The 26,700-nt window shown below is 30.5% G+C and overlaps 1 protein-coding gene across 1 annotated transcript in view; it reads right to left on the reverse strand.

The window, feature by feature from the left end:
• Positions 1-26,700, reverse strand: part of LOC106686942 (uncharacterized) — a gene marked incomplete at its 5' end in the record, with an annotated part of 68,947 nt that overhangs the window by 7,149 nt on the left and 35,098 nt on the right. The window contains 5 exon segments of the mRNA XM_014430556.3: positions 5,316-5,496; positions 6,360-6,647; positions 12,535-12,762; positions 13,564-13,766; positions 17,752-17,862. Coding sequence (XP_014286042.1) covers positions 5,316-5,496; positions 6,360-6,647; positions 12,535-12,762; positions 13,564-13,766; positions 17,752-17,862 — 1,011 coding nt within the window.

Below are 26,700 nucleotides of genomic sequence, written 5' to 3' on the forward strand. Positions count from 1 at the left end.
TATATGAGCAGAATATAATTGGGAGTGCGGTCAGAAAATGACACAAATAAGTTAAAAAAATTATTTAACGTTTCGGCCAGTATTTCTAGCCACGGTTAAGAACAAAAAAATAAGATAACAAGCAATGGATAAAAGTATACATAAAGTAAATTATTGTACAGAATGAAAATAGATAAATAAAGTTATGAAAGAAGTGGGAAATAAACGTTCGATATTAGCGATTGATCGGAAAAAAATCGATAAATTGTTTGATTTATCGAAAAAATAGGTAATATAAAAAGTTGTATTTCCCACTTCTTTTATTACTTTATTTTTATCTATTTTTATTCTGTATAATTATTTACTTTAATCATTCTATATATACTTTTATTCATTGGTTGCTGTCTGGTTTTTGTTCTTAGCCCTGATGAAGGCTAGGAATTATGGCCGAAACGTAGGCACTATTAAATTTTTTTTTTAACTTATTTGTGTTATTCTCTGACAGCACCCATACCATCTTTAGTACAAGAGCCGGGAAGAAAAAAAGGCAGTTATCTCACCCCAATTTTTGATTACTTTAATGAAAACTAGATATAATTACTAGTCAAAATTGATGAGTCTGCAAAGTGTAGGTAGGGGGAATAAAAATTGGTGGCTGTCAAAACCTTAAAAAACATTAATTTTTCATTCGGAGCTCTATATCTTAAAAACTAACAACAATACTAGAAAATCTAAGAGACCATTATTTAAAGAAGAGTAAATTTACTGAAATATTAGCCCTAAAAGAGCTATTTACGTCCATTTGTTCCCGAGATATAGCTTTTTAAAAAGCAATATTTCTTAAAAATATACTGAAAGATAGGTATTTAGTTAATTTATGTTGAGAAATCTATTTCTCAGGAACTATGTGACGTATAGAAGTTTATTAGCACTCAAATTAAAGCTAGTTTAATGGGCTATAAAGGAGTTTATGACCTTTATCTTCGTAGAAATAGTAGTTTTCATGATATTTGCTAAAATAAATTGAATAAAGGAAATTTAACTTTCTATAAAATAGTTTATGACACATATCTTCGTAGGGGTAGTAGTTTTTATTATATTCACACATGAACATAAATTTGACAAATGAAAATTTCTCCGAACAACTATAAATCAATTTATTTTAGCAAATTTCATGTAAACTATTACTCCTACGAAGATAAACATCATAAACTACTGAATAGATCATTAAACTAGCTTTAATTTGAGTGCTAATAGACATCTATACGTCAAATGGTTTTTGAGATATAAATTTTCAAAATAAATTCACTAAGTTCTGATCTTTCAGTACGTCCCATGCAACATTTTTCTGAAACGTTGCTTTTTAAAAAGCTATATCTCGAAAAATATTTAACGTAAATAACTCTATTAGGGAACATATTTTAGCAAATTTACTATTCTTTAAATGACGTTCTCTTAGGTTTTCTTGTGTTGTTCCTACTTTTTAAGATATAGAGCTCCGAATGAAATTTTTTTTTTTATCGCTTTGAAACATCCGCCATTTTTTATTCCCCCTACTATACTTGGCAGACTCATCAATTTTGGCTAGTGATTATACATAGTTTTCATTAAAGTAATAAAACATTGGGCTCTTGTACTATCTTATTCTTCTCATATATAATACTCCTTTTAGTTTGTTGGATCTATTTCTTTGACCTTAGCTCGCTACAATAGATAAACAATTCCCAACGGATCCATGTTTTCTTGTCAGCGGAGAGAGTGAGATAACCACAAAATCCGATATAAAATCTAAAAAATTCTGACTTTCTTTAATGCAAAATAAATATTAAACATAAATAGTTTAAACTTTGAAATGCAACAATAAAGTCAACATTAAGTTCAATAAACTATTATTTACTTTACAATTACCTTCTCTTGCATTCATGGGGGGCAATCGACTTTGAGGTTAAACAGTAATGTCTAAACTTTATAGAATTCTAATGTGTGCTTCAACCCACATGGCGTAAAAATATTATTGTTATAAAAGTGATGTATTGTCGTTGGTTTTAATAAAAAAAAAAAAAAACTAATGTTTTTCAAACCAACGTCGCGCAGTGTGCTGGTCAAGGACACCTTCCCCTTCATATTTAATAATTTCACGAGTTACTTCAGCCGCTGTCAATTTTTTTTTCCAGTAATGCCTTAAAATTACGAGAATTTTGTAGGCTACTGTCATGTTTCTTCTTCGAAACTAATAACTAAACTAAAGTTTTTTTTAAGAAGTCGAATGGGATTAAACAAGCTTAGAGAATGCTCTAAAGGGATTATTAAGTATTGGTAAGTATCAAATAGAATTAAAATATTTACAGTCCTTTGAAATCTTGAATTTGATAAAACGGTCATTTTTTGTGCACACACCATAAAAATGATAGAAAAGGATATTAAACGCATGAAGAAAAAAAATTAGAAAATGAAAAATAAAGATAAAATTTGGCTATATTTCAAAACTTAGTAACTGATTTCAAAATAAGCCCCTGAAGCTAGGTCATCTGAAACTTGGAAAGAATTAACACACTGTAAAATTAATAAAAAAAAAAAATTAGTAGTCATAAAAAAACATCTATTAGGTCTCAACATTTTTTTATTATCTTAAGGAGTGTTAAGACGTTTCAGCCATTGTGGCTATTTTCAGGAATCTATAAAAAAATTTTTAAATACATTCTATTTATTATATAATCTCCAAAACATTATGAAAAAATTACATTTCCAACTTTATTACACAGCAAATATTGGCTACTCTAATCAACATAATTTCAGTCTCTATTGCACTTTTTTTATGATCATAATGGTTTTTCTTGTTTTTGGTAAGATACATAATATATAATTAAAATTGATATGTTTTTAAAATAATAATATGTACGAATAAATAAACTGAAATATAAACGAAAATATAATGAACACAAGGCAACCTGGAATAGTAAGGTAGGTTACTCAATGTAGTGTTGATAAAATAAGTAAGGGAAATATAGATTGTAAAGTAGTAAATTTAATAATGGATATTTTAGACATTATGATGAAGATTAATTTATTAGTGTATATTGTTTCCATAATTAAGGAAGTTTTAACGAAAATTTACCTATGATTAATAATTAATAAAGCCAAAGGACCTGCAATTATGTTGACTATCAATATTTGACAGTGATAGTGTAAAAAGGTAGGAATTTTTTTTTTCACCTTGCTTTTAAGAATTATTTATGATGAATGGAATGTATTTAATTACTTTTTATTGATAGATCCTTGAAAATGTCCGGAATGGCTGAAACGTAGGATTGTTAAGATAATAAAAAAGTGTTGAGACTAAATGGATGTTTTTTTTATGACTACTGAACAAATCTGTTTAAACAAGAATTTTCATTATATATATAAAAAATAAATTTAATAATTAATGCATGGTAATTTGAAGGCTTATAATCCTCCAAATCGACAATTTCCCGACGCGTCCAATCCATACAATCCTTTGACGAGGCGTTGTTTAATGGAAACTCACACTACCCCCTCCCCTCCCATATGAATGAATACCTCTCCTAGTGGCAAGATATAATACTGAGTGCCAAGATTAAAGATATCCTTCTGAGGGACTTGAGAACACTGTGTGAATAGCTACAACTTTCTGACAGCATAATTAAACTTCCCTGGTATCATAATTAGAAGCAGAGATGGATAATGAGCAAATATTAAACGTGAAAAGTATAAATATAAATAAGATTATTAATTCTTTTTTATTTCATTTTCATCATTAGCATTCACGTCAATACTGTGTACATAAAATGAAGAACAAGTGTTGAAGCAACATTGAATAAAATTGATAAAATTTTATCAGTTTAGTCAGTTTGTAAAATCGATTTATTTTAACTGTAAGATATTTGCTTACTAAAAGAAAACATATGATTGTAAACAAAAGCGGTGCGATCTTTTGACGGAAAAGGAGAGGCAATCACCGATTGTTAACAATGACAGCATTGTTTTGCAGTTTTAGTTTTCCCCGCAGATTTGCAGGCTCCATGACGAAACCATGGTAGACTTTTGGCCAAGCCACTTCTCTCACACTGGGGCCCCTATTCTGGTGAGATTAGATATGAACATTTACACACATTTGCTCAAGGTAAATCCATCGACAGTTTTCTTTTGTTCTCTATTATAAAATTAGTTTAAGTGTTTGTAAAGTATGAAGTTGATTTTCCTTTTTTTTTATTAATGCATAAAATTAATTTGTTTTACAATTCTTTCTTTTGTTTATATAATTCTTTATTATAATTTCTTTCTTTATAATATATACAATTTCTTTGTTAAATATAGACTTCAAACATTTTTATGTAATTAATGTTTCCAACCTAAAAATAATTTTCCCAGCACATATTCTACCTGGCAAGAGGAAAGTCTTTCACTGAGGCAAGGTAACAAGCATTCATGATTTTTTTTATATTCTTAATCCACATTCCAGTCGTCTTGGAACAATATCAATAAATAACAGGATATAATTAATATACTAGAGTATAATATTATCTACCCACTTTACTATAACTGACTAGATTACAGAACATTTTGTATTAAAAATGAAAAACTGCTCCCTTGTGATTATATGTCAGTTATTCTTTTTCTCTCTTGGGGAAACAGCTTTTCTTTTTTATATTTCATCTTCACTATCTAGGGGTCTACAGTAAGTGACATTTTGTCACAGAATTTCTCTGAAATATTCGCCTAAAAGGTTAAACCAAAATACCAGTTTATATTTTAAATAATCATCGTGAAGGAAGAGGGTTGCTTTACTTTAAAATTGGTAAAAGAACTTCCAAATGTCACGAGATATATGCTCATATATATATATATATATATATATATATATATATATCTTAATCTTCCATCGTGGGCACCATGTCTGTTTATGTTTAGACTATGTTGTGGTGTTAGTGTGGCCTTTAAAGGGTCTGTGTCTTTCTCGAAATGATAGCAGTGTCGTCTCCACTTAGTATGTTGTCGCTTGTGAATATGAGGTACAGAAATGGGGCCAAGACAGAACCTTGAGGAACACCTGCAAATATTGGTTTCATTGATGAGTTCATTGAACTTTATTGAACTATATTTTCTTCTCTATATAATTTAGTTGAATAATATAGTAGGCCTTTATATCGTATTCTTATTTTTTGCATAGAGTCACCTTATCCAAACTCAAAACTTGGGCGAAATATTGTAAAATATCAAAGGATGCGCAATCATTAAACGTAACTATCAACAATTTTTTTTTTAATTATACTTCTTATTTGACTCTTAAGAAAAAAAAAATTAAACCATTATCTTACCTTTAACAGTGACTGTTGTATCGTGAAGGAAGCATATGACGATAAGCGTTGTAATTACAGCAATCGTAGCGTAGATCCCCAGCAGGCGATTTAATCCGAGGCTTGACAGAAGCCAAGGGTGCGAGTGTAAGGCGGCGAACGCCGAAACGTAGGTTGCCGTGGTTGTCAGGCCAGTGCAAACCTAAATTTTAAATTATTGTTACAAAGTAAAACACAAATTTGGACTGCAAAATCATAAAGCCAACTGTGAGTTGTTCTCCAGACAATGTAAAAGAGAGGAGGTGGTACATAAAGAGGTCATGGAAAAATAAGGTATTCCACAAAACCTCTCCTGGTTTTTGGGCGACAATAAAAAATTGGAAAATATTCACAATATATATATTTTTATTTTTACAGAGATATTACAACCACCCTTTTTTTTTTTATCAACCTTAAACTCAAACAACAAACCACTCGGTTATGCTTCCATTTCTGATCTAAGCCGATTGTATCTATCTTAAGATAATCAATTGAGTGGGTAATCAAACATTAAGAATTTTTTACTATAATACCTCCCCCCTCCCTCTTTTAGATTGAAAGGGAAAGATGTTGATTAATGATCCTTTACTTCCCCCTAAAAGTTCGTTACACGATTAATAGATTAATAATATTGACTCATATTAATTAAAAATTTTCAAGAATAAGTTTATGATAAAAATTGTATTCATATTTCACGCTGTTTTTTTTTTTTTTCAATTTTCAGCAAGCCAGGCGTTGTTTAGAGCGGTTTGAATTTAATTTTTTAATGATATAAGGTTTTTTCCCCTCTGTATTAATAACAAGAAGATTTTATAATATGGAATTTAAATCCGATGATTTTACCTTTACCACTTTTCACAAATTTTAGATATTCTCCATCTAGTAACGGTTTGTCCTTGATTTTCCCTATTTTAATTTCATATCCCCTAATCATCACTTGTAGGAAATTAATATAATTTGTGTTTAATTAATTTAAAATAAATAGCAGTAGATTATTTTATATTCTTTATCAAAAGTTGCACTTACCGCCCTGAAGTCGACAGGGAACACTTCACCTACGAGGGCCTGGATGGCAGAGCTGGACAGGGCCGACGAGAAGACGAAGACGAGGAGGCAGGCGAGGGACTGGGAAGACCCTCCCGCCATGATGAGGAGGGCCAAGGAAGAGAGGTAGCCTCCTAATGTGGCCAGGGACCGGCGGCCGAAACGTGCGGCCAGGGGTCCAGCGAACAGTGATGCCGCAAGCCGCACGCCTCCGATACACACCGCGCCCAGCTCGCCTTGCGTTTGCCCTCCGGCCACTAGAAGCTGGCTCTGTAACAGTGAAACATTATAAATTAAAAAATAATTAATACCACACATAGAGATAAATATCTCATAGGCCTAAAGACACAAGATCTATATCTAGTCTCCTAACTCTTTTGATCGATCTCTGGTAATAACTTTTATTTTATTTTTAGTGTTGATTATTATTCATATTAAATAAAATAATGAATTTAATATTATATTATTTACCATTTTATATTTTTTTAAAGATTTATTTTTAAATTATCAACTATCAATCAGAATGGTCGAGGAAAACACTCAAAGGATCACAATAAAGCCACTTCGTACAGAAATAAAATTATACAAGGATAACATTTTATTTTATAATAAAATACATATAATAATTTATAATTGCCTTTCTCGGCTAAGACTCCCATTGGAGACCAGTACTACCGAGCGATGGTAGGGGGTAAGTTTTTCATTTTGTGAGACCGCCGCTCAATGAAAAAAGTCAACACCCTAGGCCGGATTCGAACCGGCACCGCCAGAATTCTCAAATTGATAAGATTAGTTTTAAATTTGTGTTTTTTATACAAAAAATGTTTAATTTAATAAATCATTAAAATATAACTTATTTTAGTTTGTTATTATAAATTGGTCGTTGTAGAATTGATGACTCATTAAATTGAAACCTTTTGGTATAAAAAAAACACAAAATATAAAAAACATTGACATTTTAGAACCAAGGGACAGATTTATATAAATATCAGAGACTGCAGAGATTGGCAAAACTATAAATCCATAAAAGAATGTTTGGACAGGACGAAATCCCGACTGAAGGTCAACCCCACTTTTGTGACATTGGTAAGGCAAGAAAACATTACTGCAAACTAAATCTGAGTATATTTTTTTTAAAGGGGGCCACTAGAGGCGCCCAAATGTTCAGTGATTAATGGATTTATGATTAAACCTGAATCTTTAAAAAAAAATTTTTAACTTAAAATTTGAAAAAATAATTTTATCCCTAACCAACAATGATGATATAGTTTTGCCACTCGAGCGTTAATAGGACATATAATAATGATCATACTAAGGGACGCGAAGGCCGTGCGCGTTGGGCCGTAGGTCCCAGAGCGTTCGGTTCGATTAATCAGGACATACCAATAGTCATATCATATAAACTATTTTTTTCTTTTATAAACTTTTTCTAATGTGTTTTTTTTCTATTATGAAAAATGTTCAATTATGAAAATTCTGTCCTTTATTAAATTCAATTTTTAAAATTAATTATTGTATTTTTTTTTCTAGTTCACTTAAAATTGACCTCAATTTTTCTTTCTTTTTTTTTAATTTCCTAACAATAAAAATTTATTTTTTTAACTTCAGGAACGTTTGCAATTTTACACTGAGTGATTACGCAATTTTTTGCACACTATAACTTTTCAAGATTTTTATTCATCAATATTTTGAGTATTATAAATGTATATTTTGGTTGTGTATGTATACACAGAATGACATAAAAGTTCATACAGGCCATCGTACCATTCAACCAAAGAGAAAACTCATATTTAAATTTTTTTTTTAATTCGAAGCGATCACTCAAGAACTATTAAAGACCATCAAGTTTTAATTGCACCATTATAAATTAGATAAACGGCTCTTTAAGAAATACAGTTAACCAAGTCGATCGTAAGGGACCTTAGCGGACCAATAGCGAAGTTTTTTTTTTCTAAACACACTTTAGTTGAGAATTTTTTTCTTAGACTCCTATTAGACTAATGACTTCTAGGAACATTTCCAAATAAATTAAAGGATTAATTAGTGAATATGGCAATAGTAAGATGTGGTGAACATAACTAAATAACGTGGGCAAGGAAGAAAGGATAAGAAAAGAGTAGAGAAGGAGAAAGGAGAAATCCCACATAATTTGTTTATACACTGGTGGGACCGTTTGTAACCTACTTTTAAAAAAATATTAATTGTTATAACAATATTCCTTGTAGTCATAGCCAATTCATAATACGATGGAAATTTTAGAGTAGTCTTTCGATGCTTGCATAAGCTCCCAAGAAAAATTTATTTACCCAAGATACGTGATAAAGCGTAAATGATTAGTGTTTGCTTTCGAGTTGACATCAAAACTCCCTCATGTCCCAACTACAATTAATACTCTCTAGATCAGTCTTCTAGAAAATTTATAACCGAATTAAATCTTCTCCTGGAATAAATGTTGAGGAAATGGGATAATGTGGCTGGGAATGTTTATTACAGCAATCTATCTGGGAGCGGAAGGTCTCAAGGGAAGAAAACTATTAAATCTAAATTATTGAACAGTTCAACTGCCGTTATGATCATTTTCCAAATTATTCTCGTAGTTAATCCATTACATCAAAATTAAAATCGAAATTTGAATATTATTAGCCTTATGAGCACCTAACAATAATTTAAAAATATAGAAAAAATAAGAATCACTATATATCAAAAAAATTTTTTTAATTATTTATTTAATGTAATTTACAATTGTACAAAATAATACAATAGGTAAATATGTAGTATGTTTCATATACACTTGAAAATCATGGGAAGGAACCATCCATTGGTGGTACTTCAAACATTAATTTAAATTAGAAGGTCCCGTGGCCATCTTCTTTTCAGACACCTCGGAGGATTATCAGGGATTGTTAGGGATTAAAGATTAAGAATTAATGGGTTAGGATGGTTAAGGAATTTGGAATAAAAAGACGCATATCTGTTTTGGGTCAAATCTGCAACGAATGGGATATTAAGGTCTTTATGAATGAGTTTATTTGTGACGTAATAAGGAGCATCAAGGATTTTACGTAGGATTTTGGATTGTAACGATTGGATGTGGGAAGAATTTGATGGTTTGGTGGAGTCCCAGAGCTCAATTCGATATGTCCAAATTGGTCTGATTATTGTAGTGTATACTAGCTAATTTTTTGTAGTGAATAGGAAGTTTAGAGTGTTTGTCAAGTAAGTGTTGTCAAGCAATCGGAATCTACGAGCAGTATCTTGTAGTTTCAGTCTTGTGTGTGGATTCCAAGTAAGTCTCTTATCAAGATGGAGTCCTAAGTATCGAATCTGTTCAACAGGCATTAGTGGTGTATTTAGGAAGGATACTGTAGGACAGGAGGACATTTTTTTTACATTCAAAACAGAATATAGTTCGTAATTTTTATCCTTATTTTTTTCTTTTTCATTAGCGCTGTTCCCCCATTTCTTGTCTTCCTTTTCTTATATCCATCTATCTATCCAAATTTTAGTGCACTGAAATTTAATAATCGAATGCCATAATGAAGTAATAAAAAGGGTATTAAGTCCTGACGAAGAATAAGAATAAATGATATTTTTTGGTTGAAAATGTATTTAGAATAATACAACTTGAAAATGGCAAAAATTGTTCGGAACGTTGTTGTAAGAAGAGTAAAATATATTAAATTATAATATAAAATGATTTTACCTTAAATTCTTGTAGAATGTAAAAAACACAATTAAAAAATAAACACTTTTTTAAATTAATGTTTTTACTATTATATTAGGATATAAAAAGAAATTTTCGTAATAATATTTCTTTCAAAATCACAACAAAAAATAAAATTAAATAATTTATTATTAATTTATCACCCTACCCTGCCTGTTAAGCAATCATTTATTATTTATTACCATATTATTAGAATATATGTACTATTTACTTAATTAATAAATAATTTTTATAATTATTAGATAATTCATTATCTATGGATTATTCACGGGGTTGAAATAAAAAATAAAATTTTAAAAACTTCTTTTATTTTTCATTATCAATTGTTATAATCGAACCGTTAAATTTAAAATTGATATAGTCAGTGTTAATTATTCTTACCCCAAAATCAAACATGTTGAAAGGATTTTATATAGTTCAGCTTTTGTTTTCACTGTAAGCTCTCATAATTTTTCTTGATCAGCCATTACTCACACCTTCCCCATTATAAATATCATTACATGTTATAAACATTGCATATTTGTATTTTTTTTTATTATTATTATTTAATTTTTCTAAAACGTTAGAAATTTTGTCTCAAAAATGCCTAAAAAATATAATACATTCATAGGCTATATGATAAAAACTCTAACTAAAGAGAAATAAAAATTCATTTTCCCCCTAAAAACTGAAACTTTGTGGGAACGAATTTTGTTGTATTCTGAGATATATATATTTGAATTTTCGCTAGATTTTTATTATATCAGGATAGCAAATGAGAAACTAAAAATTTAATGCCTCCATTTTAAATCTAGCGAGTACAATGAACTTTTGATATATTAACTTATCAAATGTAAACAAATTCAAAAATTCAATTCAACAAATTATGACACTAATTTTCCAGTTGATAAGAATGTTTTGTTTTTTCAGCTTACATATTCGGAAGAGTATAAATTTCACACTTTTGTTAAATTCCTTTTCGGAATTCATTAAAAACTGTTTTACACGCTGTGGCTATTTTGTTTTTTCAGTTATTTTTCATTAGAAACACTTCGGGTTTTGTTTCAGCTCTGTTGGTTAATTAATTTAATTAAAATTAAAATAACTCTTAATATTTTTAATAACACGACAAACATTTTATTTTAAAATAAAATTTGTTTATATTCGTTCACCTTCTAAAATACAAAATAATATGCATAAAACATTGTTTGTCAAGCAGTCTTTGCATAAATATTAACAATATGTATAAAATATTTCGAGATTTCTCCCAGTAAATTAAAAGAAATCAAAAGAGTAGTAAAAGCATAGTCGACATCCTAGCGCAGCGGCCGCTGGGAGGAAGCTGCTCTAACCCGCTTGAGAAATGGCCATCTTGTCCAGGACATTTAACACGCTTTGGCAATTCAATAACATTATTTTGGAGGTCATCTTATTTCAAAATACTAATTCTAACTAGATACGTCTACAGTGAATGTCCCAACTACCTACCAAACTCAAATATCTTTATAGATAAACATATGTGTACATTTATACAATTAAAAAGATAGTGTATGAGCAAAGAGGTTTTACTGACGTTGTTTCGCAATCTCAGAATGTAATTCATAATTTTTTTTTTCATTTTTGTATTTGTTTTTCTCGTTTTAATCATGCTCAAATAAGAAAGATTTATACCCGCAATTATGTCGTAATACTGAAACGGCTAGATATCATAAATCTCTTTATTATATGTCTGTTTTAATTCTAAGATTCACAGGTTAATTTAAATATGGTATCACGCCTTATTGTTGCAATCCAAATAAAGTCTTAAGAGTCATGGTAGATTTCCCTAGTTTACAAGAAACATCCTATTACATGAAGAACTATAAGTTGAATCGAAGGACAAAAAAAAAAAATTATATTACATCATAAGTTTGACTTGTGGCTCACCAAGATCTCACTGGTTAGTTGAAAAAAATATAGACTAGCAGTTTTTCAGGATGACTTTGATGTTTACATTTTTTTCAAAAACAAATAAAAAAAAATTTATTCAAAATCGTAAGAGCCATTTAAAAAAAAAGTAAAATCGATTATAGTGGCATTTTCGATTAGTTTATTTTATTAGAAAAGTTGAAGTAACTTCAAAACGTGTATTTCCGTCAAAAACACAATGTTGAAATTTTTCTTGATCGCTATAAATAAATCCCTTACTTTATACTCCGTACTTAGGTAAATAAATATAATAATAGACTCAAGTACCCATTAGGTGTGTTTATGTAAATTTTATAAAACTACATAGTAAATCGCATCTGTTTAACTCATATTACAATACAACTTTTCCTTGTTGGTCCGTGGAGTTAGCTAGTAGTATACTGGAGGACATATTTTGTGTTGGAGTGTGAATTTAATGTGATAATCGAGATAAACATACATACATAGCAATACATAAATTGTCATATTCAAATTTTAACAACATACCGCATAAGATAGTACCACCGTCGTTCCAGAAAGTTGTTTGAGAGAGGCCAGACCTGCCATCAAGAGGAACGGACGGGAGACATCCTTCCGACGAGGAAGTGCCGCGAAGAAGGGGCCATAGGACATGTTGGTCTTTCCCTTTCTTGTCTCAGGAACCCAGGCCCAAACCGTCACGAGGCTGAGGAGGGACATCCCCCCGCAGATCAGAGAAGACAGCTTCCATTGGTCCTGAAAACAGATCAGAGATAATAAGTAAAAATCATGAAAAAAAATAAAGGATAATAATCCAGGGAACTTACTAAGACTATGTAAATTCGGACTACAAGGAGAGCGTATGTTGTCAAGAAAATTTATCAAAAAAAAACTAATTAATTTAATTAATACATATAAATGTAAAAAAAACGCAGTCTGTCGGTAAAGTTATAGCAAATCTATTTTTGGATCAGAAGTGTAAACATGAGATTTAACAAAAGCCTTGTACGATAAAAAGCTCTTAGAAACAAACTGGCAGATTATACCTAACAATAGATTTAAATTATGTTCTGATCTATGGGATCATTTGGAAGATTACTCCCTACTCTACTGCTGTTGATATCCTCCTAAACCTTTTACTGCACGTGCTGTACAAGATTATTCTAATTGTAGATAATCAAAGATTATCCAATTAAATCCGAGCTTTATATGTATTTACTTTGAACCCTAAAGCGAATAAAAACAAATGTGCCTATTAAACCTTAAAAGGTTTAGTTATGTCTTGTGCTTATTTTATAAGTATATCTTCCAGCCAAAATATTTTATGAATGACTGTTAGAATTGTATTGTAGTTGAAGAGATTTGATATCAATTTGGGACTGTCAAGATTGAATTAAAATTAGTTAAGAGTGATATGACTTTCAAATATCTGGACACCCTCAACTATCGAATCGTTTATTCAGAAACGGTTCAATTGATGGACGGTTGGATTTTGTACAGAAAAAAAAATAAATACGAAAACATACAACAAAGACAAGATCGTATAGGATGACATACCTTAAAGAACAGACCAAAACAGTACATAATGAAGAGACCAAGCGAGAAGGCAGCGTGCTTGTACACGGTGAGATGGGCCCTCAACTTCGGAGCCGAAATCTCGGCGACAAGAACGGACACCGGAGCAGATACGATACCCGCGGAGAGCCCGGTTAGCAGCCGACCAGGAACCAGCCATCCGGAGCCGCCGATGAAAGACCAACCTGCCGGACAACAGAGGTCACAACATTACCTCCAATTAAAAGTGAGCTCAGTCAAACAAGTACTCGAAGAATTGGGGTTTACTTCGATTCGACCGTTCAAGGGAGATTAAAAGAAAAATTAGTTCCGAAAAGTATCAAATAAAAATATATTTTCAAAAAATAGATAAACTGTACCGCTACAACCAAAAAGAGTCAGAGCTTCAATATTCTGTAAAAAGTACCATTTATGTGTAACGGTTGCGCAAGGTGGTTATTTGTTCAAGGCTGGATTGCTTCCCCAATTAAGGTTAATTAAACTTTGTAGGGGCTGAGTATGCTCCAAGAGGGCCCTCGATTCTCCTGGCTGATTTAATTAATTTTAACAATTATTTAACACAACCGAATTCGAATCCGAAAGATAATAGAAGACTTTACTCGCTGAAAACCGTTGTATCGCATAAAAATCTCACTTCAACAGGCTAACCTAACAATTGTGCAAATACAAACAGTGGATTACAACAGTGTAACTGATGAACCTTTACCTGAGAAAGGTTGCTTGGTTTTTTAAAGTTATTGTTTGGTAGTTTAATGTCCTTATGCTCTCAAACTTAAGGTAAGAAAGACGGGTTACCTTGCATTATAATAGAAAGAATGTTGCCCTAGTCTGCTTAGCAAATTTAAAACAATTCTACCGCAGAACTATTATTTATAATAATTATAAGGTCATATCTTGAGTATGAAATATACGTATTTAATCAGTATAGAAAACATTCCATTTATCGTCCAATCGCCGCAGGACAGCATTTTAAGTCCAATTCTGTACGCTATATACACTTCCGATATTCCGCAAACAACTGTAACACTTACGAAGACAACACTGTAATACTATCCAAGGATGTTAATGCTACGATAGCTACTCACAATGTACAGCTCAATTAAATTAATTACAAAACTGGTTTGATAAATGGTGCATAAAAATTGACAAAAATCGAATCAGGTTACATTTATACTTAAAAGTTTAGGCTTCCCTCAACTAAGACTTTACAATAAACCGTTACTTAAGCAACTAGATTCAGAATACTTGGGACTTATGATGAACAGACGACAGACCTGGAAACCACATGTAACAATCTTTAAAAAATGAATCACCGACTTTCTTTTCCTCGACTACAACACCAAAAAAAAAAAAATAATCACTTAAGCAAACTTCTCATATACAGCATGGTCTTTAAGCCAATATGGAACACTAAGGAGGGGGCTCCAGCAAATAATTCCACCTTCGGACTATCCTTTGATCAAAATTCCTCCGATCAATCACTCATAGACGATTTTACATCACAAACAAATCATTAAACAAGGACCTCGTCAACCATTTGTTACGGACAAAATAAAAAACTTTTCATGACTCACTCGCTGTACATCCCAACCTTCTGACACAAACTTTACTAACTGACATACTACCAAAAAACTCGACAAGACTGAAAGGCCTCTGGGGCAGAGATCTACACTAACACTAGATACATATACTACGTCAAGAGTATCTTCATAAGAAGACTCCACTCACGAATTCATACTAATCATCGATCATCACAAATTCGCATTACATGCCAAAATAAACTCACAAAATGTTGATTTCTAGTTGTGCGTATAAAATGTTGGATTTTTGAAAAAATATATCTCTCGATCCATAAGAGGCACATATGTCTGCTAACTCTCAAAATAAAGGAAATTTAACTAACAATGAAGTAGTTTATGATACTTATCTTCGTAGGGGTAGTAGTTCTTATGATATTCACATATGAATATAAATTTGGCAAATGAAAATTTGTCCGAACAACTATAAATCAACTTATTTTTGCAAATTTCATGTAAAATATCACTCCTACGAAGATAAAAATCATAAACTACTTTAGAGCTCATTAAACTAGCTTTAATTGGAGTGCTAATAGACATCTGTAAGTCAAATGGCTTTTGAGATATAAATTTTTCAAAATAAATTCACTAACTACTGATCTTTCAGTACGTCCCGTACAACATTTTTATGAAATGTTGTTTTTTAAAAAGCTATATCTCGAAAACTATTTAACGTAAATAACTCTATTAGGGCTCATATTTTAGCAAATTTTCTCTTCTTTAAATGACGTTCAGGAAGTTTTTCTTGTGTTGTTCCTACTTTTTAAGATATAGAGCTCCGAATGAAAAATTAAATTTTTTTATCGCTTTCAAACGGGCGCCATTTTTTATTCCCCTTAACTATACTTGGCAGAATCATCAATTTTGACTAGTAATTATACATAGTTTTCATCAAAGTAATAAAAAATTGGGGTGAGATAACTGCCTTTAAGAGCCTTGGGCTCTTGTATTAGTACAAATCACTTTCTAACTGTCCTTGTTTTTGAAGCTTCAAATTTAAATCACTCGACCAGAAATGCTAAGTCACATATCCATTTTGGGTCACTCAATTCAGATAGCGATTTAACTTTTATTTTCAGAAAATCTGCTATCTCATTTCTAAGCTCGTAAAACCGTTTCAGCATGTTTCCTTTGCTTAGCAACGTCGTCATATTCGACTGATATTTCATTCACACCTTGAACTGACGATGGTTAAGCCCTCGGGATTAAGTCGAATGGACTTAAACACAAGTTCTGTTGGTGCAATGAAGGACTATCAAATCATCTTTTTGCACATTTAATTCAGTTGCTTTTTCATTCAAAATTCCAATAAAGTCTTTACGTAAGCCGACCATAGAAGGTGCGCCATCTGTGCATACGCCAACTAACTTTGATCATGGCAAGCCAAAGCTTGTCAATACCTTTTGAACTTCATTAAAAATGTCCTCTCCTGTATTGTTTCCTTTTAGCGCCTGTAAAGCAAGCAATTCCTCAGTAACAGTGAACCCTATCAACACCTCAAGTAAATATAATCAGTTGAGCTATTTCGGATAAATCGGTCCTTTCGTTTAATGCAACGGAAAATGATTCAAAACCAGCCATACGATCTGCCAATGTTATTTTTATATCATTATCAATAATTTCTATACGTCGGACAACAATTCGTCTAGACAAACTAATTTTTCCAAATTCATTTTTCTTTTCAGGAGACAAAACACTGCAAAGTTACAATGTACACTCCTTGATTAATTCTCTTTCGGCAAATGGTTTTAATGATTTTGCCAATTTCGAATTAAATATAAAACTAGCTTTTGCAACATTATCATGTTGTGTTCTTTGTTTATGAAAGATTTTCTACTGTTTTTCCAAATTTGCAGTAAGCTTCTGGATTTTGTCTTTTCTTATTTGTCCTGTCAGTGAGTGTAGCATAGGATGCTTAGTTGAGTAATGCCTCTTTATATTGAATTCTTTCATCACTGAAATGGATTCATTTCACAGCAAACAAATAGGCTTACCATTGTGCAAGATAAAAAAGAATTCTTCAGTCCATTTTTCTTGAAACTAGCCACCCTCTGCATCTAATTTTTTTTTTTCTTTCCACCAGACATCGACAAACTTAATAATAAAATATAATTCGTAAGCACTCAAGATGCACACAAAGTCACAAAGAAAATTTACGGCACTTTTTTATTATTATTACTACCTCCATTTAGATATTAGCTATATCAACGTAGTAATAATTATCTAGTTAATTATAATATTCTATCGTGCAATTATAAAAATCATTAGTTATATGACCTGTGCTCTGTTGAAAGGGCGAATTCAACCAAAAGAGTAATTTCAGACTTTAGCCCTTTCGTAAATTAGTGATTGATACTAATTGGTTTGATAATGTGGAATCCAATTAGGGTGGCTTTTCATTCGAACCAGCTAAAGTACAAAATATACTCTTGAAATTATTGGATTTGTCCTTTTTACGTCATGGAAGCCATAAATTATTTTTATATAATGTAAATAAAAAAATCTGTCTCAACGTAATGTAAATATGAATGTAAAGATTAAGTTATAGCCAATTAGATATAAGTATTATAATAGTAATAAGTACTATACAAACCTATCATAGAGAAACTGAGCGCAAGAACTAATCCAATTTTCCTGCCCAAAGAATCCATCATAGGCCCAACTATCAGCGAACCACCTATCATGGCAAAGTGGGATGCGCTACCTAAAAAATATAAAAATTTAAAAAAATAATAAACCAATAAAAAATATATATATATATATAAGGTTCCTAAGGGCAGAGACTGTTAAAAAATGTCAAAAATAACAATATTTAATAATTAAATATCCGATTTTTCCCATATATTGTAATAGTGATATTACAATTTAATTATTGAAAATTGATATTAACAAATTACTATAAAAAATGTCTATAAGGATGACAAGGACAGAATAATAATATAGATGTCAATAACAATATTAAATCATTAAATTTTCTTTTCAATATAAAATATTATAATATCGTTAATAGACGTTAAATATTATAATATGGATGTTAGATATTAAATATTAGAGTATCGATATTAGATATTTAATATTATAATATCGATATTTCCTTTATATCCGGATAGCGATATTTTGTTCACGTTTTTTTTCAAAAGAATTAATTTAAAATAATAAGTTATACTCAAATTTGGAAGAACATCCATGAATATATTACGCAGATGAGTCAATAAAAAAATGTTAGTAGTTTGCATCTTCATAATCATATAACTCAGAACTTAAATGTTATAATTTTAACTATAAAAAAAATGATAATGAAAATATAACTTGAAAAAATATGACTATAGAAAAAGGATGTTATCAAATTAATTAAAAAATTGAAAATTTCCAGAATATTGAGAAATTATATTATTTTATATCTATTCTATTATATAGTTCGAGAGTGGAAGTTTTATTATTAATAATAAAGGTTATCCAAGGAGTCTCTTTTACAATTTATTAAAATAACAGCATTAAATATTAATTGTTATTGATACCTTCGAAGATATTATTAATTATAATTTACATACCATAATTTTAGCTTCATAGCTTCAGTATTTATTCATAAACTTTTACAGGCTATTATGCCCAATTCAAATATACACAATCAAAATAAAAATAACAAAATTAAAATCTGTATCACTACAACCCATAAAGGGTCAAGGGTTCAGTACTCAGTACTACTACTAGACCAACGGTTGTGCAAAGAGGTGACTTGGTCAGAATCACGCTCGACCGCCAGATTTTTACCCGATCAAGGGTACCCAATTTAAGAGGCTGGGTAGACCCAAGGAGGGTTCCAGAACCCACAGGAGTTGAGTCATGGCTACAGTATAACAGAAAATAGATTTCTGCACAGCCGGATTAGAACTCGGATCTTTGGAGTTAGTAGCCACGTGCCTTATCCCGGAGCTAAACGCGCTCCCAATCAATGTAAGCCTATTCAAAACAAATCAATAAGACAACATTTTTTCACTAATAAATTTGCACTATTCCATGTTTAATTATTAACTATTATAATAAATATGTAAATTAAACATAGAATAGTGCAATACAAAATTGGAGTAATAAACATAAATTTTAAAAAAATAGCCTAACAATAATTAACATTATTATTATTGTCGCGACAGATCGTGGATGTCCAAGGCCTCACGCGATGTACTTAGGAAATACATCGTGCGTTTCATCAAGTGGTTTTCATAGGGTGGGTTCAACACTCCCAGGTCTATTTTTGTGAGTGCCACCCATTGGCTAACGGGCCTTAAAAATGCCCGGGGGAAAGAAGCTGTGAGTGAGTATTGTATAATTATATTCTTGAAAAAATCACGGATAAGGCCAGGGACTCGAACTCGCAACCTTTGGGTTGGCAGACAAGCGCGTTACCACGCTGCTACCGCACCCCCCTGATATAATTACAATAATTAACATACTAAATGTTTTATCAGTAGGAGATGATTTTCTTTAAAGTAGATGATATTGTTAAAAGTAAAATGCTATTGTTTAAAGTAAAGAATGCATGGGGATTGGTGAATGGAGATGGGAAGAGAACTCCAGAAGGAGTTTGCACGTATGACAAAGGATTTGCTAAAGAAGGTTCTATAGGAGGGCATATATAAATCAATCTGTTGGGATCTGGTGTTTAATGAATGGATGGATGAACGAAGTGTGAGGAGATCAAGAATATAGGTAGTTTTTTTTTATTTTAAGAACTTGGAATAGGAAAACACCAAGAAGGTAGTGTCTTCGGGAGGTTGGATAGAGCCACTTTAACTCGGTATACCAGCGGGAGAGTGAGTGAGTATTGTATAATTATATGCTTGAAAAAATCACGGATAGGGCCGGGGACTCGAACTCGCAACCTTTGGGTACGACAAGACAAGGGCGTTAACACGCTGCTACCGTCACTCCCCTGATATAATAATAATAAATAATAATTAACATACTAAATGTTTTATCAGTAGGAGATGATTTTTCCTGAATAATTTATAGTCAAATCAAAATTAAGTAAAAGGCATGATAAAGTTGATCATTGATTACAAAAACAAATTTTAAAAAGTACAAGCAACGGAGCATCTTCGAAAATATGTAGATGAACAATATACGTAAATAAATCTCTAGCATATAGATCTTAAGCTGGATTTTATTTTCATATTTTGGAGCCATTGTAAAACAGATTTTTTTCCTTTTTTTTATATTAATTATAATTACAATTACTTTTAAGTAACGCGTTGTTGTAATTGTACTTCTTAAATTCCAAATTACAGTTATTGGAAAGTAATTAATTTTTGTTCAACTCTGCGATTAACAAGTATTAATCAGGCAGTAATCTTTATGCAAATTTATAAAGATGAGTTTATTAGAGAGAATTATATAATATCATTATATAGAGAATGAGATTATAAATTATCCAGACCAACTGCTGAAATCAATTTCGAAAAGGCCTCAATATTTTTAAGGTTGTTTATGAGAATATGAACGATCAATTTGTGGTTTTATTAAAAGAATAACTCTTCCACCTGCTGCCTCCGGGTATGAGAATTTATTTTTGTTGGAGATATGCCTTTCAGTATCAGCTCTTCCAGGAATAGTAACCCGCGGTTTAAAAATATTCCAACTCTTCACAGAATTGGAATAATGCAAGGAAACTGATATTTTTATTAATTAAAAATTTTAACAAAGTTTGAAACTCTCTTTCTCTCATCAGAAACTTCATTTCAAGGTATTGTTCATGTTTATTAACATATAAACGGGCAGTAACATTGAAAACATAACAGTGAATGGTAATTTTTTTACATTTCAAATATTATTATTATTATATTATACTATTTTTTTTTTAATTTTACAGAGTTAGATCAAGTTAAAATAAATTAAATCTTTGGTCGTTAGTGACTTACAAATATTATGAAATAAAATAAAAATATTAATTTAAAAAATAATTTCATTCTGAGACATATGTCACCTAAAAATAAATACATGATTCAAACATTAATGGTAATCAATGTATGCCTATTTATATTGTTCACAATGATGCGGAGGTTTGGTTATACAATAAGTAAAGGAATAGGTGTTGTTTAAAGGAAAGAATGGATGAGAACTGGCGAATAGAGATGGGAAGAGAACTCCAGAAGGAGGTTGCACGTATGACAAAGGATTTGCTAAAGAAGGTTCTATAGGAGGGCATATATAAATCAATCGGTTGGAACCTGGTCTTTAATGAATGGATGGATGAACGAAGTGTGAGGAGATCAAGAATATAGGTAGTTTTTTTGATTTTAAGAACTTGGAATAGGAAAACACCAAGAAGGTATTGCCTTCGGGAGGTTGGATAGAGCCACTTCAACTCAGACTTCAACCAGCGGGCTTCTTGAGAGACTTGAGAGCGCCTAGGAAACCCAAAGATAAATCTTACGAAGCAATTCATGAATCTCTTCTGTCTCAACTCTAGACCTGCAGATACCCCTCCATAGACCAAGGAACGTAGTCGAAGTGGGGGAAGACGAGAGAGGATACGTGGAGCTCACGGATGTAACATATAAAAACTCTATCTCGAGAACAATTAAACGTAAAGAACTCTACTATTTTTGATAATTTAGTCTAACTTAAATAATGTGATATGATGTTTTATAGTTTTGATAGTGAGATCTGATTGATATGGAGCTCTGAGCCAAAATGTTCAGGTAATAAAATAAATACTAGGTGTCGCATATTTATTTATATATCGGGTAATTCAGTATTTATTTTTTAGAGGTATTTAATATCTTTTCCATTTGATGTATATAGTTTAGGCAAAGTTTAGCGCACTTGCTCAGCCTCCACTGGCTCATTACCAAAGATGGGGCGAGAGGGATGCGCTGGGATCTTTTGAGCTCTGCTCTACCCCTCACACATGGGGGATAGAGTGGGCTCAGGGATCCTCAGGTCGATTGTGTAAATATTGTGTATATTATTTTATCATTATGTTATTTTATTTATTTATTTTTCATACAGATAGTTTGATTATGTTCATCTTATTTATTCTTTTGTTTGTATATATTTTCAAAGAGTTGCTTTTTTTTTTTATGGTTTTTTTATTTTATTTTTTTTAATTTATTATTTTATTTTATTTTAGTATGTATGAGATCATTCATCACTATTACCTGTTGCTCACAACAGTGTGGCAGATTGTAATCTATCAATAAAAAAAAAAAAGTTTAGGCAAAATCTGAACCTTGTTCTAACAAAATATAACGAGCTTTTTTTTAAAAAATAATATATATTATAATAAAATTTAACTAATTTAAGAAAAATTAAAAAAGGTATGAATGGCGTTAATGACCAATGACGTTTTAAGCCACTAAAAAAAAAAATAATGGCACGTTTTATTTTGTTAGAGCATTAGATATAGATAGATATAAATAGTGATAAAAGAAAAAAATGAATAATTTTATAAAAATGAAAAAAAAAATTAAATTATAAGATAATAAGAAAAAATTTAAAGAAATAAAACAATAAGAAAAATTATGTAATATTATTATGTATTTTATTATTTACCAACTATGTCTACGCTATATAAGAAAAAAAAAATTGTCCAATAGTCTTAGTATGCTGTGTGCAGGCAAAGCAAGCCAATGCAGTTGGGCAGAACTACTTTTTTGAATAAAGTGTTCTTCAGAAGTATTCAATCGTACTCAAGTAATGAAGTTTTTGTTTCACATAAACATAAAATATGAAAAAAAAAAAAAAAACAATAATGCAAATAAAATCGAGATAAAGGTCAAAATTTCTTCATAAAGAATTGAATGTAAATTCGAACTCAGTGTTATTTTCCCCCTCGGGCAAAAGCATAGATCAAAGTGGGACAAAGTTTCCCTGCAGAACAGAATTAAGGAACACAGCCCGAATTGAAAGCGGGAAAGTGTTTTTAAGGGATACCTTAAGAAGGCTAGGCATGGAGCTGAGGGGAAACTTCTGTCTAAGTGCAAAAGAAAAGAAAAAAAAAATGAAAAGAAATTTGAAACATGAGAGATCTCGAAATATTAAATATTAAAACCTCTACTGAGACCCACCGGTGAGTTATATTCCAAGACATTACTTACAATGTATTCCATCAGAGTGTAATGTTTCCTAGAATGGAGAAAGAAATAAGGACCGCAAATAATATCATATTTCATTGTACTTTGTTCTCCAGGGAATGTAACAAATTTACAATGTTTAAGCCACTTTACAACAATACTTCTTAAAAAAATCAACTACAGGAAAATATTTGGTAGGATTCACATTTCCCATACAAACAATTATAACAAAATAAATAATATTCGGTAATTGTTCAATCGAAATTGTTGTATAACCCCGCTAATCGTGAATAATGAGATAAGGACAAACAAAATTCTTGATATTAATGACATTTTTAAAAGTAGTATTTAAGAAAAAAAAAGTACGAGAGCCAGGTGGAAAAAAAAATTATTTCTCCCCAATTTTTTATTACTTTAATGAATACGACGTATAATTACTAGTCAAAATTGATGTCAACTACTACGTATAGTTACTATTCTGCCAAGTATAGTTCAGGGGAATCAAAAGTGACGTATCTTTCAAAATGACAAAAGTAATTTTTCGTTCAGAGCTCTGTATCTTTGAAACTATGTACCTCCATCAGCATGAGGAAAGAGGAGTTTAGCTTGTTTTAGGAGTAGAAACTTAAGAGTTAATTAATTTAAGACAACATAAAAACTAATAAGGTGTACGGCATGACAGTATGACAGCAACAATAGACAATAGACAATAGACAACAGTAACAATATGACAGTAACAACAATCACAAAATGTTTTAATACATTACATATGCGTAATTACGCACATAATATATTGAAACGTTTATGTATACAATAATATATACTTAACACATTCTAAAATTTTACATTTAGCATCTTTATGTACACGCAAATATTGGCGGTCCCACGAAATGTAAACTTGATACTCCACGATCGTTAGAATAGGTTGGTTACCTCTATATTGTTTTAAATTGTATTCAATTCCATTCCTATTATGACGGCAATAATAACCAGCATAATATATTATACGCTTAATAATAGCGTATAATATATTATAATATTAGCCGCTGTATCCGAAACCCGGATAATCAAGAACATTCTAATTTTTTTTTTGTATGTATCTTCTTACTTACTTAGGTCTTTTTGTTCATATCTTATTCGTATTTAATGAAAAATACTTCAAAATATTAAAAGTAAGGCGTATAAATATTGAAAAACAGCCGTAATTCGTTCATTACTGGGATTGAAATTTTCCTAATAATCTCCCTATTCATTCCCTTTTTTTTATAATAATATGGACCTACATCAGCATGAGGAAAGAGGAGTTTAGCTTGTTTTAGGAGTAGAAACATAAGAGTTAATTAATTTAAGACAACATAAAAACTAATACTTTCACTTCGATAAATCTTATAAACTACATTATAGTACATTCAACTAGCTTTAATTTGAGTGCTAATAAGAATCAGTATAGTACAAGAGCCGGGGAGGGAAAAAAAGTCAGTTTTTTCAACCCAATTTTTTATTATAATAATGAAAAATATGTTTAATTACAAGTCAAAATTGATGAGTCTGCTAAGTCAAGGAAGGGGGAATTAAAAAATGGCGCCTGTTTCACAACGTAAAAAAATGTTTTTTTATTCAGAGGTCTATCTTTAAAACTACCAACAAAACTATAAAACTTAAGAGGACATCATTTAAAGTAGAGTGAATTTCCTAAAATATGAGTCTAAATAGAGCTATTTACCTTCAATAGTTCTCAAGATATAGCGCTTTTTAAAAAGCAGCCATTCATAAAAAATGTCCTGAAAAATCAGTAGTTAATGAATTTATTGTAGGAAATCTATATCTCAGAAACCAGATATGTCTGCTTGTACTAAAATTAGTTCATAACGTTTTTCTTCGTAGGAGTTGTAGTATTCATGACATTTTAATTCTAAAATAAATTGATTTATAGATGTTTGGACAAACTTTCATATGAAAAATTAATATTCATATAATTAATAATTACTATTCAATATCTAAGTCAGTCAAATATAACTAGGGAGTATGTTGAACTGTTTCAAAATGAAAAAAAATAAATAAAATAATTTCCCATTCCGCACTCTATATCATTAAAACTACCTACAACACTGAAAAACCAAATAGGACATCATCTAAATTAAAGTAAATTTACTGAAATATGAGCTATTTACGATCAATAGTTTCCGAGATCAATAGTTACAGTTTTTTTTAAAAAAGCTACATTATATGAAATATATACGGAAACAGCAGTAATTAGTGAATTTATTGAGAGAAATATTTATCTCAGGATGACGTACCTACTGATGTCTATTAGCACTTAAATTAAAGCTAGTTTAATGTGCTATAATCTAGTTTATGACGTTTATCTTCACATTAAAAATAGTTTTTATAATTTTTGTATGTGAATATGAATTTTTCTCCGAACAACTACAAATCAATTTATTTTAGAAATCGAATATCATGAAAACTACTACTCCTATGAAGAAAAACGTTATGAACTAATTTGAGTGCTAGCAGACATCTGCACGTCTAATGGTTTCTGAGATATAGATTTCCTAAAATAAATTTACTAACTACTGATTTTTCAGGACACATTTTATCGATGGCTGCTTTTTAAAAAGCTATATTTCGAGAATTATTGAAGGTAAATAGCTCTATTAAGGCTTATATTTTATGAAATTTGCTCTACTTTAAATGATGTTTTATATTGTTTTTGGTAGTTTTAAAGATATGAAAAAAAATGTTTTTTTAACGTTGTGAAACAGGCGCCATTTTTTTATTCCCCCTTTCTATACTTGGCAGACTAATCAATTTTGACTGGTAATTAAACATAGTTTTCATTATTATAATAAAAAATTGGGTTGAAAAAACTGACTTTTTTTCCCTCCCCGGATCTTGTACTATACTGATTCCTATTAGCACTCTAATTAAAGCTAGTTGAATGTACTATAATGTAGTTTATAAGATTTATCGAAGTGAAAGTAGTAGTTTTTATGTTGTCTTAAATTAATTAACTCTTATGTTTCTACTCCTAAAACAAGCTAAACTCCTTTTTCCTCGTGCTGATGGAGGCCCATAATATTATAAACAAAAAGAGAATGAATAGGAAGATTATTAGGAAAATTTCAATCCCAGTAATGAACGAATTACGGTTGTTTTTCAATATTTATACGCCTTAGTTTTAATATTTTGAAATAATTATATTATTTCAATTTCTTGAGACAAGGTAATTATTTATAAAATAAATCAAAAAATTCTTATCCATTTTTGTCTCAACACTTTTATTTTTCTTCAGTTCAACGTTTCGGCCATTCCAGCCATCCTCAAGGACATCTTCAATATAATTTCTTCCTCACATTAATTTAAAGTTTCTTTTGCAGGCTATTCTGCCCACGTCATTTTCTTTATTATAAGTTAAAAGCCTATTTTTTATTTTTTAAAATTTAAAATCATTAATATTTAATTTTTCT

The sequence above is a fragment of the Halyomorpha halys genome, unplaced genomic scaffold, assembly GCF_000696795.3.
Source record: "Halyomorpha halys isolate HHAL.00 unplaced genomic scaffold, Hhal_1.1 Scaffold36.1, whole genome shotgun sequence".
In the NCBI taxonomy this organism is placed as follows: domain Eukaryota; kingdom Metazoa; phylum Arthropoda; class Insecta; order Hemiptera; family Pentatomidae; genus Halyomorpha; species Halyomorpha halys.